The following is a 19,991-nucleotide window of genomic DNA, read 5'->3' as shown; positions in this document are numbered from 1 at the left end:
AGCATTTGGCAATATTCAGCACCCTTTCTTTTTTTTTTTTTTTTTTATTTTATTTTATTTTATTTTATTTTATTTTATTTTATTTTATTTTATTTTATTTTATTTTATTTTATTTTATTTTATTTATTTTTTTTTATATGAAGTTTATTGACAAATTGGTTTCCATACAACACCCAGTGCTCATCCCAAAAGGTGCCCTCCTCAATACCCATCACCCACCCTCCCCTCCCTCCCACCCCCCATCAATCCTCAGTTTGTTCTCAGTTTTTAACAGTCTCTTATGCTTTGGCTCTCTCCCACTCTAACGTCCTTTTTTTTTTTTTTTTTTTTTTTTCTCCTTCCCCTCCCCCATGGGTTCCTGTTAAGTTTCTCAGGATCCACATAAGAGTGAAACCATATGGTATCTGTCTTTCTCTGTATGGCTTATTTCACTTAGCATCACACTCTCCAGTTCCATCCACGTTGCTACAAAAGGCCATATTTCATTTTTTCTCATTGCCACGTAGTATTCCATTGTGTATATAAACCACAATTTCTTTATCCATTCATCAGTTGATGGACATTTAGGCTCTTTCCATAATTTGGCTATTGTTGAGAGTGCTGCTATGAACATTGGGGTACAAGTGCCCCTATGCATCAGTACTCCTGTATCCCTTGGGTAGATTCCTAGCAGTGCTATTGCTGGGTCATAGGGTAGGTCTATTTTTAATTTTCTGAGGAACCTCCACACTGCTTTCCAGAGCGGCTGCACCAATTTGCATTCCCACCAACAGTGCAAGAGGGTTCCCGTTTCTCCACATCCTCTCCAGCATCTATAGTCTCCTGATTTGTTCATTTTGGCCACTCTGACTGGCGTGAGGTGATACCTGAGTGTGGTTTTGATTTGTATTTCCCTGATAAGGAGCGACGCTGAACATCTTTTCATGTGCCTGTTGGCCATCTGGATGTCTTCTTTAGAGAAGTGTCTATTCATGTTTTCTGCCCATTTCTTCACTGGGTTATTTGTTTTTCGGGTGTGGAGTTTGGTGAGCTCTTTATAGATTTTAGATACTAGCCCTTTGTCCGATATGTCATTTGCAAATATCTTTTCCCATTCCGTTGGTTGCCTTTTAGTTTTGTTGGTTGTTTCCTTTGCTGTGCAGAAGCTTTTTATCTTCATAAGGTCCCAGTAATTCACTTTTGCTTTTAATTCCCTTGCCTTTGGGGATGTGTCGAGTAAGAGATTGCTACGGCTGAGGTCAGAGAGGTCTTTTCCTGCTTTCTCCTCTAAGGTTCTGATGGTTTCCTGAAAGCAGCACCCTTTCTTAATAAAAACCCTCGAGAAAGTCGGAACAGAAGGAACATACTTAAGCATCATAAAAGCCATTTATGAAAAGCCCACAGATAATATCATCCTCAATGGGGAAAAACCGAGAGCTTTCCCCCTGAGATCAGGAACATGACAGGGATGTGTACTCTCACCGCTGTTGTTTAACATAGTGTTGGAAGTTCTCGCATCAGCAATCAGACAACAAAAGGAAATCAAAGGCATCAAAATTGGCAAAGATGAAGTCAACCTTTCACTTTTTGCATATGACATGATACTATACATGGAAAACCCAATAGATTCCACCAAAAGTCTGCTACAACTGATAATGAATTCAGCAAAGTCGCAGGGTACAAAATTAATGTACAGAAATCAGGTGCATTCTTATACACTAATAATGAAGCAACAGAAAGACAAATAAACTGGTCCCATTCACAGTTGCGCCAAGAATCATAAAACACCTAGTAATAAACCTAACCAAAGATGTGAAAGATCTGTATGCTGAAAACTGTAGAAAGCTTATGAAGGAAATTGAAAAAGATACAAAGTCCATTTACACTTAGAATGATTACTGATACATGTGGGCTTTTACTACTGCCATTTTATTATTTTCTCGCTGTTTTGTCTTTCTTTTTTACTCCCTTGCTGTGTTCTTTTGTGAATTGATGATCTTCTGTGCTGATATGCTCTAATATCCTTTTCTTTGTCTTTCCATGAGTCTATATTATAGGTGTTTGCTTTTTGGTTACCATGAGATCTACATGAAACATAACAATTTATTTCATGCTGATAATAACTTCAATCATATGCAAAACCCTTTTACTCCCCACCTTTTATGTTTTTAATGTCAACAGTTTGCCTTCTTAGATCCTGTGTTCATTTACAAATTATCCAGGAATCTTAAATGCTGCTCTCCAGATCTGCTCCCTCCCCCTAGTCATGGAGCTCCCACTTTAATGGATGTTCTGGGTCTGGATCTTCCAAGAATAAAATGAGTGTCTTTGACAGCATCCTACACAATTAGGGAAACCAGGCATGTACTCACCAGCTCTCCCTCTCTCCTCTGGGAAAAATCACCAGCTATCTAGTTACCTTTCAACTGTGCTGCTTTGGAGAAGAGATGATGCCAGCAAAATCAAGCTCTTCTCTTTACCTACTTGAATGCATCCAAACCTTTTTTTTTTTTTTTTGTTTTACTCCAGCTGAGTACTGGAACTTCTCTTCTGGAAACCTGGACTTCCACAAAGTCTCTCTCTCTTCTTTAGGTGACTGAGTTCTTGTTCTGCAGGCACTGCCAGACTACAGGCAAGGGGGGCACAAACCACTTCATAACCTCCTATAGGTTCTACAAACAGTACTAAAGACGGTCTCTTACCAATACACTTGTAAACAAGGCTTTCCCGAGCCCCCTTGGCGAATGATGCCGGGTTCCACACACGCAGTGTTATTCATGAGTAGATGCTAGACTTTTGTTGTTTGGTTGGAGGGATAAAACAAGGGATAGCTTATGCTGTCATGACGCAGACATCACTCTCTGTAATCAAATCTTGGTTGAAATTTGCTTTCTAGTCATTTTATAAAGGTCTTGTAGAAATTCTATTTGCTGAATATATTCGAAGTGTCTTCCTGTTGTCTTTGAATGTCCATCACATTGTGGCTTTAAAATTCTTGTCTCACGTGTTATTTCCTGGTAATGTCATAGACAATAGCTTCATAACTAGCATTTTATGTAGCTGTTCAAATCTCTGAGATTTCTCCCCATGTTCTGTCCTTGTCTCTGATGTGCTTTACCTTTACATCTGTGTTTCTACCTCTCTTTTAGTTCTGTATCTGGTTCTCTGGGACTGTGGTGCCTGTTCAGTCTATAGTGCCTGATTTGTTTCTGTAGTTTTCTCAGGTTATACCTTTGAATATTTTTTCAGTTCCATTATTTTTGTTTCCTTCTTCCAAAGATAGCAGTTATTGCACATTTTAGATCTCCATTCTCTTACATATCCATTATTTTCTCTCTAGAGAAATAGAATTTCCATTGATTGCTGATTGCTTCCACTGATTGCTTTTGTTGATCCTTAACACAACTTGTGCACGGTCTTTTTTTTTTTCTTTAGTATGTTCCAATATGGCCTTCATTTCTGTGTTGGTTTTTATATTTCTTTCATTTCTTTTCTGAACTCGACTAGTTTTTTGTTTTGTTTTGTTTTGTTTTTTTGTCAACTTCTCTTACCATATTTTCTCCAAGCTCTTTATATCACTCCATTAAGCTGTTTACTTTATTCATTTGAAATCATGGCTAGGTCATTGATTTTTATTTGATTGGTGGCAACATTTTTCTTACTTGTGTTCTTTGTTAGTTTTCCTGTACCAACTATTTGCAGGAGGTTCATGTGGGAGAGGATACAGGGCATTATTTCAGGCTAGCAGGAATTGAGCTTGAATGTGAATTGTTTCCTCCCTCCCTTCCTTCCTTCCTTCCTTCCTTCCTTCCTTCCTTCCTTCCTTCCTTCCTTCCTTCCTTCCACTACGTGGAGATGGGCAGCTTTGGGGCTGCTTACCACTCAGAATTTCTACCTTCTGTCCTGTCTCACTGTTAAAGGTATTAAGGTATTGTCTCATGAAGATATTATCTCACTCTGTGTACTTAACCTGGCATTCCCTGGTAAAGATCACAGTCAAGCCCCCACCTAATTCTGTCATCCTATGGATTCTGTTGTGTTGTCTCCAATAGGATATTTGCTGTTCTTGCCTTTAGGGTGAGGTAGCCACTTCGGAGAACTTCACCAGCTTGCATTGAGATCTTTAACCATGCCCATTCTTTTTCAGCATTTGGCATTCTCCTGTTTAATCTTAACTGTTTATTGGCAACCTTTTAATGTGTTTAGATGTTACAGATATCTTAGTCTCTGTGAAGATGAAATTTGCATTTCTGTTATTGATCCGTAGAGTTTCTTGGGATGATTTCTGAGAGGCAAAGGGAACAAAGATATCTTAACTCCGAACCTTAAAATCAGAAGTCAAGAAAACATTTTAAGTACAGTGGTGTGCGTAAAAGTCAGGTGCCTGGGAATAAAAGAGGGGTTAACTGGTTAGAAAATTGAAGCATTATATATGCAGGATTCATGTGGCAGCCTACCTGCCTGATGGTAGTATAGACATAAAGGGATAGAGAGGAGCGAATGGGCATGTTTTTCAAAGGAGGGCTATCTGAGCTTAAAATCCTGTCAGAAGAAGACATTGAATATGTGGACGCCTTGGGGGACAGGATTAGAACCTAGAGATAGGGAAGTATTTGAATCAGGGACATGAGAGAACAAAACCTTGGAAAGAAGGCTGCCTCAGCTCTAGAACTTGCCTCAGTTATTATAGCAATTGTGTCCAGCATTACTTAAACCACTTTCACAATAGACAGTGTCTTCATAAAGTTATTTTCTAAATAAAGCAAAGAAAACTTTGTGATATTTGAAGGGTTTTTTTTTTTTATATTTAAGTGTCTATTTTATGGAAATACTATGTTTGTCTCAATACATGCAAGCTGTAAAATAAAGGCTACAGTCTACAACTATATGCAAGTTAATGTAGTTCTTCTGGTATAAATTTTCCTGATTGTAACATCAGAGAGCCCTTTTATTATTTTTTTTCCCATGGTTTTGGTCTCTTCATTTCAACACATTAGAAATATGTCCCTATTTATTTTATCTTTATTAGAGAAATTTGTTGTATACGCTTTACTGCCCTGAGTCTTCTCCCTTATCCAAGTCCCTTATTAATGTTTTTATTCTCATCTTTGGCAGTGGCTTGAACCTGGCATCTGTAGCACGACTCAGAGGTACTTGGGAAAAATTACCAAGCAAGTATGAGAAACACCTCCAGGATCTACAAGACCTTTTTGATCCATCTAGAAACATGGCAAAATATAGAAATATTCTTAGTAGTCAAAGCATGCAGCCTCCAATTATTCCACTCTTCCCTGTTGTCAAGAAAGATATGACATTTCTACATGAAGGTATTTAAAAGTTACTTGAAAATTAGTGTGTTTAGCTTCAGCAAATTCCACAGAATTGTGATGTATTATATTTTTCAGCCTTTTATATCACAAAAGCTTTACCTAATTAAATGTAGCAAATTTTAGAAATCAAAACCCACATTATTGACAAAAACAAATTTAAGTGTTTTCCCTCTGCATTCAAACTTAAATTTGACTTACACCCACATCAGATTGTTTGTTCATGTTTTTTATTTTGTTCACTAATAATTTTCCTTCCAAACTTTTTTTAATTGAATTATTCAACACATTCAATACAGTAAAGTGACCATAACAAGAGAATAACTAAATGAATTACAACAGAGCAAACTCCCATGTAATCAACTCACTGGTCAAAAATAAAATGTTGCTAGCCTTGCAGGAGCCCTATTGATGCCCGTCTCTAATAACCGTCCTCATTCTCTTCCTCAAAAGCAATGACTGTCCTGACTTCTAATACTGTGGTTTAGTTTTATCTGTTGCTGAACTTTATATAAATGGAATCACATAGTATATTTGTTTTCTTGCATTTTGGTTTGGTTTGGTTTCTGGCTTATTTTAGTCAATATTAGATTTATGAGATTTTCCCATGTTTTTTGAGTGTAGCTGTATTTCATTTTCAAAACTAGTATTCCATTACCTGAATGCAATACAGTGGATTTATCCATTCTCCTGATGAGCATTTCATAGTTTTCCACTGTTCACCTATTACAGATAATGCTGCTTTGAATATTAATATTGTTCATAGTGGATTTTATTATGGATGTGATATTCATATAATCAACTTTAGAAAACAGTTTGGCATTGTCTAGCAAAAGTGCAACACTGGCAGTGGTGCTAGAGTTAGTGTTCCTCACCAACACCTGGTAAATTCATTCGTTTATTAGGTTGTTGCTTATTTAATGCATTTTTAAGAATTTCTTATAAATCCTGGGTGTAATACGATTTGCCTTTTGAATCTCTTAAGGTTATCTTTTAATACACAGCATGTTCTTAGTTTTAAAAGACTAGCATATGGATCTTTTAGCATGTTTCACTTCCAGTCTCCCTGAATTCATTTTTGTGTATGGTATTTATTCTAGTCTGGTAACTGGCTAACTATACACTGTTTTACTATTTTTCTAGTGTTACCCTAGGCATTATATTTATACTTAATTAGTTGATATTAATTAGGTTAATATTCATTAGTACTTTTCTGTGTATTGGGCAGTGCAAGGAATTTAGAGTACTTGAATTCCATTTACTCACCTACCAGTTTATATGCGCTTGTCATGCCTTTAACTTCTATGTGATCTTATCATTTAGAGAAGTCAGTATTTATCTTTTTCTAGATGATGTTACTGTTTTTATTCCTCTGTTTTCAAAGCTTCCATGTGGTTGGGTTTTTTTTTCTTCCTATAGAATACTATTTATTGTTTATTTAAGTACAAGTCTGCTGGTGATAAAATATCCTAATTTCATTTATCTAAAAATATCTATACTTCATATTCATTTTTAAGGCATAATTTTGGTTCGCAGTGGTCTAAACATTTTAAAAGACCATTTCATTGTGTCCTGGCTTTTATTGTTGATACTAAGAAGTCATTTGTCAGTCTTATTTGCTGTTCCTGTGATTATATTCCACCCTTCTTCCAATAGCTGCTTTGTAATTGTCTCTTCTCTTGGTCTCTCTTTTTTTTTTTTTCCCCTGTAGTTCTGCTATGATGTAGCTAGGTGTGGCATTTGCTTGTTTTAGTTCTGATTTGTTTATAAGATACCTTGAAACCTATGTTTTGGTATTTTTCATCAGTTTTGGAAAAATTCTCATTCATTTTGTCTTCAGATTTCTTACCTACCCTCTTCTGACCTCTATTTTAGGGATTTTGATTTCGCCTGTCTTAGACATGATGACTGCCTCTATTGTCTCATACCCTCTTTTCTCCATTTCTCATCTTTTTGTCTAACCATGCTTCATTCTGGATATTTTCTTCCAACTTACTGTCCAGTTTATCAGTTCTTGAACTATGTGTAATTTACTCTTAAATATATCAGTGAGTTCCTAGCCAGTTATTGTGTTTTGTCAGGTTTACAACTTAAATTTTTTTTATCTCTGTGTTCTCTGCTAAAGTCCTTGGTGTTGTTTTCTACATCTTTGCACATATCCAGCTTAGTTAAAGTCTTTGTCTAATAACTCCATCCTTTGTGGGTCCTTTTCTGTTGTCTTTGTCTCCTGTTTTCATTTGTCATCTCTTCTCCTGACGTCTCTAGTTACTTCTGATCAAATGGATGTTGTGTATAAAAGATTACAGAAATAATTTGAGGTTTCAGATGATGTTCCATTCCTCCAGAAAGAAATAAAACTTGTTTTTGCCAGGCAGCTACGTAAGCTAGCAGTCCAAGATCACCTTAATCCATTTTTACATTTTTAAGATATTTTAACACTAAACTTTTATCTTGGTCACAACTAGTTCATCGTAGTCCCACATAGCCCTTCAGGATCCCAACCCAAAGCACTGGAGGTTTACCAGGACCTAAGGTGTTTTCCTCTAACCTAAGAAGTCAGGGTGTCACTACTTAGTTTTTTAAGCTCATCATCCCCTTTTCTGAATCAGTAGATGCCTCTAGGGTCAGGCACTGGGAAATGGTAAACCTTTCCCAGATCTTTCATTCTTCTTCCAAATCTTCACTTCCTTGATAGCTTTTTATTGCCTTAAAATACTTGTTTTTTCTATTTTTGCTCAAATTTTCTAATTATTCTCAGCAGGAGGGTTGTTCTAATTAGTCTTAATGCTTCCTCTCTATCACTCCTTTTTCATAAGGAAATACTCTGATAGGCTTCAAATATATTTTTCTGACTTGTTCCCTCAAGACATGTGTATGTGACTTGGAAGTTTTTGTTTTTGTTTTTGTTTTTTTTTAATGTTTATTTATTTTTGAGACAGCATGAGTGAGGGAGGGGCAGAGAGAGAGGGAGACACAGAATCCGAAACAGGCTCTAGGCTCTGAGCTTTCAGTGCAGAGCCCCATGTGGGGCTCGAACCCACGAACAGTGAGATCATGACTTCAGCCGAAGTCAGACGCTCCACCAGCTGAGCCACCCAGGCGCCCCTAGTGACTTGGAAGTATTTTTGGTGATTATTTTGTTAGTAGCTCACATGTTGAGACCCTGAACAACTCATACGTTCATTGTATAATGCTCTTTACCATGAGAAAGCAGACCCCACTCTATGTTTCAGACGCATTAAGTTCTCAGACTTGCCATTAGGAACTTAGAGTTCCACAGAGGCATCTCACAGGCTACCAGAGTAGATAAATGGGGTCACAGAAACTATAAAAGACAGGTGTGAAAAAGAAACACTACTATAGACCATCACATTGCCTTTTAAACATACAGTTTTTACCTTGTAGTCTGAACTTGGTAAGCCATCAAATGGGCTAAGTCTGATCTCCTAGCTATCCTCTTCAAAGAAAAGTAGATCATTTTGAAAGTTGTGTGAATTTTTCCTCAGAGCCCTACTGATTAGAACAAATAAAAGTTATGGAACTTAAGAGCTAGCACAAATGTAAATGCAGATTTCGGAAAGAAAAGATGAATGGCAGACCAGAAAGTGTTTACTCTATGAGCCAGTCACCTTAATTTAACTAATAATTGCCATTTGGGAAAACAGATCTACTCTTACTTAATCCCCCACTAGAACCCTCCCTTTTTAAAAGCAGTCAGAGGTTTTCATGGGATATATTCCATTTGTTAAATGTTGACAATTCATTTAACACTTTTTTTAAGTATTTTATTTTTATTTTTTTTCTTGATTTTGTCTGACCTATGCATTATTTCAAAAGGTATTGTTCAGTTTTCAAACTTTGGGAGATTTTATAATGTTTCTGAGTTTATTCATTTATTTTGAGAGGGACAGAGAGAAAGCACAAGCAGGGGAGGGGCAGAGAGAGACAGGGAGAGAGCTGACTCTGTACTGAGAACAGAGAGCCTGATGAGGGGCTCAAACTCAAAAACTGTGAGATCATGACCTGACTGAGCCAAAGTGAGACACATAACTGACTGAGCCAGTTAGGCACCCCTTAAAAGATTTTAAACCAAAGAAAACTTACTGGGTTAATTAAGCCCATAGGTCACTCTTTGTGACCTCTGGCTAAAGCCTAAGTTTTCAAGTGCTATACCCTGCTGTCCAAAAGAGCAGATACAGGTACCTGATAGAGTGGGCTGAGCATCTAGACAGTAAGATTTCAGGAGCCACACATTTTATAGATGTGCCTTTAACATCGTGAAATTGGTTTAGAAGCTATGTAGCTTATCAACTTCCAGTACTTGTAATCACTCCCATAGGAATAGAATTCCTCCTAGTTAGCTCATTCCCTGGGAGCATAGTTGAACCATATATGCTTTTATCGGTTCAAAACAGAAGTGGCAGTTTCATAAAGACGGTTCTGATTTGTGCCCCCAGAATAACTTGACTTTTCCTACCTTCATATGGGCATTTTAATTTTGAAAATGAAAAAGTTGGTTTTATTCCGTAGGGAATGACTCCAAAGTAGATGGTTTAGTGAATTTTGAGAAGCTAAGAATGATTGCCAAGGAAATCCGTCAAGTTGTTCGAATGACTTCTGCTAACATGGACCCAGCTATGATGTTTCGACAGAGGTATGGCATTGAAGTCTGTAGAAGTGTTACAGTGGCATCAAGTGATACAGTAATAATATTTATCATTTATTAGCCATCTCCCATTTGCTGTGCACTGTATGTCAGTCTCCAGTAATCATTTACCACAGCAACCCTTTAAAGGTAGGTGGTATGGGTTTCTTTGTACCTGTGAAAAAGGGACGCTCAGAGCATTTAGGTAATATGCCCAGAATTATGTAACTTGCTGAGATTTGAGCCCTGGTTCTGTATTACTTTTTGGAGTACGTGGATAATTCTATCTTGTTATGTTAAATAACTGACTTAAATATTAGTCTGCACATGCCTTTTATTTTTACTAAATGTTTTTAAAGTTCTATTTCTATTAAAATCATACTTTATTTTTTTAAAATATATTAGTTTCCTCAAGCCATAGTACTACTGTTTATTTGTATGCAAGTTCTTTAGCAGAATTTGGAAAGTGCAAATGTAAGCATGTTCTATCATTAATAAAAATGGAAAATGTTATTTGTATTCCATATTAACCTGATCTTCTAAGAATGAATGCTTTTTAAAATTCAGTTTTAATGTAATAACAGAGACTTTCTCAAACTCAGTAAAACTTAGAGAAAGTGTGTTGTCAAACCCTTCTCAGTAATTTCTAAAATTTTCAGGGTAAATAGATATTAGGGTTCTAATTTAGGGGACTTACTTTCTTCAGGCCTATGTGTATAACTTCAGTGTATAAGGCTTTTAAAAATGAAATAGGCACAAAGATAGGCACGGTTCCTCTGGCTAAAAAAAAAATACAGTCCAGTAAGGAAACAAAAACACTTGTTTCTTTAAAAATCAAAGGTGGAATTTTTGTAATCAAACAGTATCAGTATGTGTCAGTATAGGTGTTTTCTTCTGTTTTACTTAGATTACTGTTCAGGAGTCTTTGTTTTTGTAAGTAGTTGATTTGATAGTTGGCTCTAGTGTAGAGATCCTCAGAGAACAGACGAAGGGGGCGGTCACTCTTCGCTACCCATCCCGCTCCGCCCTTAGGAATCCAACATGTAAGGAGACATGTTGTTGCTCAGTAGTATGGAAGCAGAAAACAGTAAGAACCAGGGACCAAAGCAAACCTGGAGGAAGGTTTGTTGTTTGTTTGTTTGTTTTTTAAGTTTTTGCCTTTGTTGCTTGTTTCTGTACAGTGGCCCCACTACTGCCTGTTGTCTTACGTGGACCTCCATTTTCTCATATATGTTAGCACTCCTTCCCAAAAACAATGGATTTGTGCCCCTACAGACCAGTAAATAACATACTAAGTACCAGCTATGCTTCAAAAATGAACAAAGGAGGAAAAACCTAAGGAGGAATTTAATAAACTTGGCCATTTTCTGGGGCATGACCTGGGCTAAGTAGACTACAAGATAGGGGAAAATAAAACATTCATAATTAGATTGGACAAATTGAATTGGACTGAACTTTTCCTGAATCAGTTTTCTTTTTTAACCAGTACTTAAATGCACTTTTTTTTTTTAAGCAAGTAGTTATCCATTTTTGTGGTGTATATTATATAGTGTGGAAAAAGTAACCTCTTTCATTCTAACAGTAATCTGACAGAAAACAGTTTGCTGATAGAAAAGCAGAGTCTTGGGCCACCTGCAGCACATGGACTCTGGCGAGGGGCAAAAAATAAAATAAAAAGCAGTCTTTATTCAGTCCATTTGTAGTATAAGGATATGCAGTATCCTATTCTGATGTTATACTTTTACTTAAATTTTAAGTTGACTTCTTGGTCAAAATTTCTTTTAAAGTACATTGTTGGAGAAATTTCTGCCCTGAGAAATGACATTATAAATCTTTATGTTCCTTGTAACTTCATCTTGTCACTGAAAGGAGTGCTCAAAAATCCTTTCAAAAAAATGTTCAAAAATTCTCTTCCTTAATTTAAGGTTTACGTCCCTTAAAAACTCTAAATTCAAAATTTATAATAAGTATTTTTTTTCTTAAGTTGCTTATTAACATAAGCCTATGGTGTGAATTAGATATTAGAAATATAATTAGCCTTACAGCATATTTTAAAGAATATTGTGGGTTTGTTGGCTTCCGGTACACATCCTAATTCATTTTACCCCCTCTGCATTCCATTAAAGTCATTTTACTGTTAAGCTGCCATTTTTTCTTAGTAAAATTTTTCTGTTCTATTCTGTCTCCATAGTTTCTCTGACTCTCAACTGTTGTCTTTTTTCTGTGCTTTCCTATTCAAACCCATGCGTCAATGTTTGTGGCTCTTGCTTACAGGAAGAAGAGGTGGCGGAGTCTGGGGTAAGTGTAGAGATGAATGCACCTGAACCAGAGGTTGTGCAACTCTTAACACGTACTGCATCCTTTTTGTTAATGCACGCGGATGAACTAGCATGCGTCCTGTTAACCCTGTCAACCTACGCTCCTCACAAATGCCTTTTGCTAACAAGGTGAAAATAGTGATAGAAGTAGCTTTTTTTTCCCATGGACTTTTCCATTGTTGGTGTCCCGTAAGTCCCTTGTAGATTTTAATTTAGTAGGGTCAGTTAAAAGAGGATGATAGTAAATATTTGTTGTGTGCTTGTTATGTGCCATATATTGTTCTAAGCACTTTATAAGAATTATTTAATTCTCCATGCACCCTGTGAGATAAATACCGGTATTCTTATGGTGCACGTGGGGAAGATACACTTGTCTCAATTAAAGCTCACTAATGCTAGTTCATACTTAGGTAGTATCACTCCAGAGTCCATGCCATTTTCTTTTTCTCAAATCCCTTATTGTGGGGTAGCCTGCTTGGCTCAGTCATTAGAGCATGCAACTCTTGATCTCTCAGTCATGATTTCAAGCCTTGGGCATGAAGCCTCCTTTAAAAAGTTTGTTCACGTGTCTTATATGTAATTATCTAAATATGTAATTACATAAAAATGAACGAAGTTTGTTTATAAAGCTTATATTTCCATCAGTTTTACAAAAAGAGGCAGCCCTTATCCAAACTATACTATAAAGTCAGTAAATGATTGAAATGGAAGATGATTTTAATTATTCAGATCTACTAATACCATGTGACATAAACAATATTCATTGAATTTTATTTTAAATTTGTACCATTTTAAATAAGAGACTCCTTTCTCTCTGTTTAAACTGTGATATAGTCAAGTGTGCCTGGACAGCTCAGTGTGTGGAGCATTGGTCTTGGGGTCATAAGTTGAAGCCACACATTGGGGGCAGAATTTACTTTAAAAAAAAAACTGTAATATAATCTGAAACTGCCACCTTTTGCTGTTCAGGTATGTTTGGATCTCTCCTTATACATAGATATCTCTTATTTAGAACCCTAGAATGTTTAGGACCTTATAAATCACCTATGTATCCTTTCATTTTTAGATGAAGAAAGACAGTTTTTGTGAATGAAGGGATTGCATATGAAGGATTTTTGTTATTTTAAGACTAGAGTGAATCATGAAGTCAGATGCTTTAATTACACACAAAAAGGATTTTTTTTTTTTTTTTGTGAGCCACTTACTTGAACTTGAGTCTTGTCTTATTTGTGATCCTGTTTTCTGTTGAATTTTGGTGAACTTGAATTTCCTTCTACATTCTTCCTTCCTTGTGTTTTTCTCATGTGTTTCCTTCCGTATTATACATCTATGTCTTGTTCTTTTCTGGTTCTTTTCACTGAAAATAGAAATTGATTCCTGGCATTACTGTTATGAAGAAAAATACTTGATCAGCACATTCTAGTAGGAATTTGGGCTGTTGAATGACTTAGGTTAACACATTCATTGTTTGTTCAGTTTTAGGGTTGCATTGTATGATACTTGCAGACAGTAGGCATTTTTGTTATTTCATAGCGTTCTTCTGTTTTGGAACTAGTTTAGAAGGCATTTTATTGTCATTTATTACAATGTTCCTAGAATTTTGTATCCTAGATTTGTGGACTTTTTTTTTTTTTTTGTATCAGTAAAGGTAAAATTACTAAAACATTTGTATTAAAATTTGTTCCTAAATGTTGGCACTTGATTTTAATGCATATATTTGAATCTAAGACATCATCGATTGTTGGACACACCATTATTTTATGTACCACTGAGAAAAAATCACTTAAGTGCCTTCTTACCACTGAAAATGTTTTACTTTATGCTTATTTAAAAGAGCTCTTATGTAAACTTAGATAGGTATTTTTATCACATAACACCCTTTTACATTCATTAAAAGAAAAATGTGAGCACATTAAATTGGTTTATTTAGATCTCTGTCAAACTCACTCATATTTAGAATATGAATCTTTTGAGTTACTAGTTTCTGGGTGTTTTTCTCTGCACGGTATTTTCTTTTGTGCCATCAACTGTATTGGTAATGAAGTATTTCTTAAAACAAGCCATTAAAGAAGTAAAAGCTGCTGGTGCTGGGCTCTTAGCTTGGCTTTGCATATATTTAGAGCTGTCCTCTTTTTGACAGCTGCTCTGAGAATGTTGTTGAACATGTCACATCCACTACCTTCTTAAAATCATTTGGTTACTGGAGATTAAAAGAGTAATTCACTAATGTTGTTGGATTTTCTTCCCAACCATTCTTCAAGTTTTGAAGTTTCTGTGTGTACAAGTAGTGACAACCATGTCACAGATTCTGCCTGACCAGCAGCAATCAAAAGTTGCTTTCAAATGTAAGACACATCTTAATTCAAAGATATTAAAATTGTGAAAGAAAAAAATACTGTGACACTTTTACAACTTTTGTTTTGCTTAATTTACAATGAACACATTAGGGTTTTATTGTCAGTTTTAAATAGTATGTGAGCACTGCAGAACAAATTGTTCTTTGTGATCTGTGTATTTAGAATATTTTAGGGTAAATATGAGGCTCGTTTAGATAACCCATAGATAACTTTATTATTTTGGAGTGAGAACTGCATTTAGAATAAAAATCATTTAAGAACTTCGTGTTTCTAGCCTCATTAGAAAGGACAAATAGCATTGCTTTTCCTGTTTTCCATTGGTTCCAGATGTGGCCATTATAGAATGAGGTTTGCCACAAAGAGGTTGGGTGAAGCTATAGTTTGTTTGAACTGTGGTTATTTCTACCCAGCTTGCAATTCATCGCAGAGGCATTGCAAAGAAAGTTCCCAAGTCCCAGATCCTCAGTCCAGAACCACATATTGCCTAACCATTCCAAGTGTGAGTGGGAGATTGAGCTTTCTCTTGTACTTCTGGTCTCTGACTATACGGGATTGAGTATAAATGCCTATTTTTCTTTTCGGTTGTTCTCTTTGAATTTGGCCAAAACACTTAGTGGTAAAATTGGTTAGCTTTCTAAGAGTGGCCTGCTGTAGATAGGAATGGTGATGGCTATGGCATGTCCAAAGAAGCAGCACAGATAAGCAAAGCTCCTGTAGAAACTCCCTTGCTCAAGAATCCTGGTATAGAGATCTGGCTAAGGATGGACTTGTTCTGACTCAGACTCTTGCCATATTTTCAGAGTTTGGATGGCCTCCTGGGGCTGCTGTTTACTTGTCCCAGCTGTGCCATGGATTGCATAGGCACAAACACAGATTTCATGGAATTTGTTGCTGGGGCACAGGGTTGGAGGGAGGAGGAAAAATTATTATCTTACTCTTTTGAATTCTGCACTTTGCCGAATCTTAAAACTTAGAACATAGCCATGTGTGCCATATTACTTTGCATTAATGCTCTTCATCTTTTAACTCATTTGCATCAGCATGCAGTAGCATTAACAGAACAAAATTCTTTTAATCTTCAATCTGCCATGTGTGGTTCTCATCTTTACTGTTCCTCATTGTGATATCCATCATCCTACAGGTCATTGAGTCAAGGCAGCACAAACTCTAACATGCTAGATGTTCAAGGAGGTGCTCACAAGAAAAGGGCACGCCGCAGCTCTCTGCTCAACGCCAAGAAGCTATACGAGGATGCCCAAATGGCAAGAAAAGTGAAGCAGTATCTTTCCAGTCTGGATGTAGACACAGATGAGGAAAAGTTTCAGATGATGTCATTGCAGTGGGAGCCTGCCTATGGTACCTGTAAGTACAAGTTTTCACTTAATGTGATGTTAAATAGTACAACAAAATAGACATTATATCTTTACAGTTAAGCTTAAGTCCAGTGAAAATTAACTTTCTCTCAAAAAGGTTTCTGACATCCCAAGCGTCAAATGATCTCTTATCTGGATACTGAATTCCATCCGTTCCTAATTGCCATGTGTAGGAAACTGAGGGTTGAAGAATTCTTTAAAAAGCATTAGAGGGGAGGCTGGGTGGCTCAGTCAGTTAAGCATCTGACTTCAGCTGAGGTCATGATCTCATCATAGTTTGTGAGTTGAAGCCCTGCGTCGGGCTCTGCCCTAACAGCTTGGATCCTGGAGCCTGCTTCAGATTCTGTCTCCCTTTCTCTCTGCCCCTTCCCTACTTGTGTTCTCTCTTTCTCTCTCAAAAATAAATAAATAAACATTTTAAAAAAATTATTAGAAAGTTGGGGCCCCTAGGTAGCTTGTTTGGTTGAATGTCCAACTTTGGATCCTCTGTCTCCTCTCTGCCCGTCCCCTTCTTACTCACGCATGCGCTCGCGCGCGCGCACGCACACACACACACACACACATACACACACACACTCTCTGCCTCTCACAGAAATAAATAAACGTTTAAAAAAATCATTAGAAAGTCTTCTTATAAAAACTGGAACATTATAGAGGAGCCCTTCAGTTTGAGGACATATTTATCTTCATCCCTAAATACAGAGTAAAACTAAGTGAACTTTTATCTTCGTTAAATTTCATAGATATTTGCCAACTAGGAAATGGAAGAAATTTAATTGAAAGCCTTATAAACAATAGGTGTTAGTAAGGTGAACTAAGAAAAGTGAGGCACATTCTCATATTGTTAAAATACTGGAATTATGTGGGGGAAAAAGGAGAGCCTATTCTCAAAATTTTTAATTACACATAGGCTTCCTCCACCATTTGTAAGTAGAACATTCCTATGAAACATTTTGTAGGCCAAAATGACATAAAGGGAAGAAGCAGTTACCATTAATTTCTATGGAAAAAAATTTGAGTGTTCCCAGATCCAAAAAAATAACCTCTGTTAGGCTTTTCTGATACTTTAGGACACGACTTACTAACAGATGCACAGAATAAATCTAGATAGAGCACACAGGCTCACAGACACAATTTAAAGTTATGGCAGTTTAGGGGCGCCTGGGTGGCTCAGTTGGTTAGGCGTCCGACTTCAGCTTAGGTCATGATCTCACAGTTGGTAAGTTCAAGCCCTGTATCACGCTCTGTGCTGACAGCTCAGAGCCTGGAGCCTGCTTCAGATTCTGTGTCTCCCTCTCTCTCTGACCCTCCCCCACTCAAACTGTCTCTGTCTGTCTCTCTCTCTCTCAAGAATAAATAAACATTAAAAAAAAAATTTTTTTTTAAAGTAGCAGTTTGATACTGAGGTGCTGAGTGTAGTTTCTGGGAAAGTAGCTTGTTGGTTGTCTTCTCACTGCTTCTTACATTGCCTCTGTAAGCAAGAATCCTCTTTGAATTTATTTGGGCTATTTGGGCTAATTTCTAATGTAGGTATTTCGTAAAAGCAAAATGGAGTAATACAACTTGTGAAAGCCGAGAATACCCATATGAACAACATAGGGTATATGTGTCTGGGTCAAGGAAATCATGAGTTGTAAAAGCAGAAATCAAAAATGGTAAATTACACTATATTGTAACAATCAAAAAAGATTAAGTTGTAAGTGGCTGTTATTTTACACAGTGGATGTTATTTTACACATATATATGATTAAATGTTATGCCAATAAAAATTCCAATAGGATACTTAGAACTTGATAAACTGCTGATAGAATAAAATTGGAGAAGGAAACTGGTATGATCCGATTTTCATGTTGGAAGAGGCACTCTGCTGTTCTGTTGAGAGTGGCTTGAAGTCATAGACTAGAATTGATCCAATGAGGGAAGTATTTCAGTAGTGTAGATGAGAGGATGTAAACTTGGCTGTCACTGTTATGGTGGAAAGGGGACCATTTAAGTTAATGGGTTCAGAATGTATGGAGGAAGCAACTTAATTCTACAGACATTTTAGAAGTCATGTTTTATAATACATGAAATTATTTTTAGGAAGATTAATCTGTTGTATTTTTTCTGTTAAAAATAGAAGGTTTCAATGCAGTCATTATTGTCACTAGTGATAACCTTGCCTAAAAAAGTACACAGTTACATAATTCTTACTCTGTTCTATTAGTGACTAAGAATTTCAATGAGAAAAGATCGGCCAAGTCATCAGAAATGTCTCCAGTGCCTATGAGATCAGCAGGCCAAACAGCTAAAGCACATTTGCATCAGCCTCACAGAGTGAGCCAGGCACTCCAAGTGCCAGCTGTTAATTTGCACCCCATCAGGAAGAAGGGACAAGCAAAAGACCCCGCCACATTATGTGAGTATTCACAATTATTGCATTGATTTAATTAAAATTTCCAGGGGAGTTAGAATGAAAAATAATTACAAATATAAATGCTCAGAAGATCAGCTAGTATAGTTCATATAATTGTCATTCATGAATTGAAAGATGTTTGTTTGCCTCTAGGTATTTGATAACAGCATAAATATCTTAAATGCTGATAATTGGAATTCCTGTAGTCCTAGCAACAGAAAACTTAGAGCAATATGCCTAGGTACCAAGCGTTTGCTGCTTTCAGAGGTGCATTTGAACACTTACCTAACGCACCTGCAACCTATGAGAATGAGGTTGCTTATTCTAAAAATGTATATTGTTTTTACATTCACGATCACTTCTCAAAAACCTAGTGAGGAGACAAGAAAAGATTGTAAGGTTTATAAAGTATAGACCATGCTTTATCCCTCCTCTTCTAGGCCATGTAGAAAAGAAGCTACATTTAGTTTGGTTCCTAACATTAGCGCTTAACCCATGCATTATACATTTAGGACATATTTAGTAGAACTTTGTGAATTTTATTTGATTTTGTTTTGAGATCCAAAGTTGAATAAGAAGTGCCCCCCACTCCTTGCCTTTGCCAGGTTTCCATTTTGGTACTATAGACCCACAAACCGGTAACAAATATAATATGTTTGCTATTATGCCTAGAGTATGTTCAGAGCTTATAAAAAAACAAAAAATGGGAAGTTTCTGGAGCACACAGAGCTAAGTATAAAGTGGAACTTCAGAGCAGGCTTTGTGGAGATAACACCTAAGCAGAGTTTTAAGGCTTGATCAAGAGGGAGGTAATGAGGCAAAGACTGCAGAGAAATTGCTTCAAGCAAAGGAAAAGCATGGTATCTGCAAGGAGCTACTGGCAGTTTGCTGCCTCTGAGTGTAGAGCTGCAGAAAGAGTGCTGAGAGACAATAATAATTAAAGCTACCACCTACAGAGTACCGCCTGAGTGCCAGACACAGTTCTGAGTGCTTTATGCTTTACTAAGTTCATTATGTTCATTTAATCTTCATAATAACCCTGTAAGATAGGCAATACTCTTGTTTTAGAGAGTAAACAAAGAAGGTCTCAGTAACTTACACACTGCCAGTGTGTGATGGAGGTGGGAGTTGATCGCAGGCTAACTGGCTTTAAAGTCCTTTTTTTCAACCATCATATTAAATAGCCTCCCAGTATGACAAGAAGTGAAGTCCTAGGCATGCTGAAATTTTAATATGGCATGCCAAAGGACAGTTGTCCGTGGGTAGCTGTTGCAGACATTTGAGCAGGGGAAGGTTATGGTCCACTTTATATTTGGAGAAGAACTAGAGTAGGGAGGGCAGTGAGACTGCAGATAGACAGTCCAAAAGGAGGGCTGATAGAACAATTCACTGGACGTTGCTCAGAGCCCGAGCTAGTTTGATGGTTGGGGAGATGAGGAAATAATTGGGTTCAAAATTGATGAAATCAGTCAATATGCTGGTCAAGTGAGAAACAGGAGAGGTGTAGGTCTGGCTTCTTACTCGGATGTCATCACCCAAGAGGCAGTATTAACTCTAAGTAGCCCTCTTTTTGCTTGTTGTAATATGGCTGTTATTT

The 19,991-nt window shown here is 36.8% G+C and overlaps 2 protein-coding genes across 6 annotated transcripts in view; one reads left to right on the top strand and one right to left on the bottom strand.

Annotated features, from left to right (window-relative positions):
- Nucleotides 1-19,991, top strand: part of RAPGEF6 (Rap guanine nucleotide exchange factor 6) — a 191,222-nt gene that overhangs the window by 156,231 nt on the left and 15,000 nt on the right. For all 5 annotated transcript variants that reach the window (XM_047084272.1, XM_047084264.1, XM_047084255.1 and 2 more), the window contains 4 exons: nt 5,095-5,306; nt 9,837-9,960; nt 15,768-15,988; nt 18,206-18,397. In XM_047084272.1, coding sequence (XP_046940228.1) covers nt 5,095-5,306; nt 9,837-9,960; nt 15,768-15,988; nt 18,206-18,397 — 749 coding nt within the window. The remainder of the gene's footprint in view (nt 1-5,094; nt 5,307-9,836; nt 9,961-15,767; nt 15,989-18,205; nt 18,398-19,991) is intronic.
- Nucleotides 2,498-19,991, bottom strand: part of CDC42SE2 (CDC42 small effector 2) — a 188,871-nt gene continuing 171,377 nt past the window's right edge. The window contains exons 6-7 of the transcript XR_006962815.1: nt 13,475-13,626; nt 2,498-4,264 (exon numbers count right to left, since the gene is read on the bottom strand). The gene's annotated coding sequence lies outside the window, so the exon portion shown is untranslated. The remainder of the gene's footprint in view (nt 4,265-13,474; nt 13,627-19,991) is intronic.

Source organism: Lynx rufus, unplaced genomic scaffold (genome assembly GCF_022079265.1).
Source record: "Lynx rufus isolate CCGP_SWC_20201006 ecotype Redwood Valley unplaced genomic scaffold, mLynRuf1.p SCAF_1, whole genome shotgun sequence".
In the NCBI taxonomy this organism is placed as follows: domain Eukaryota; kingdom Metazoa; phylum Chordata; class Mammalia; order Carnivora; family Felidae; genus Lynx; species Lynx rufus.
Note: the sequence above shows the minus strand (reverse complement) of the source record. Positions and strands in the feature narration are given on the sequence as shown.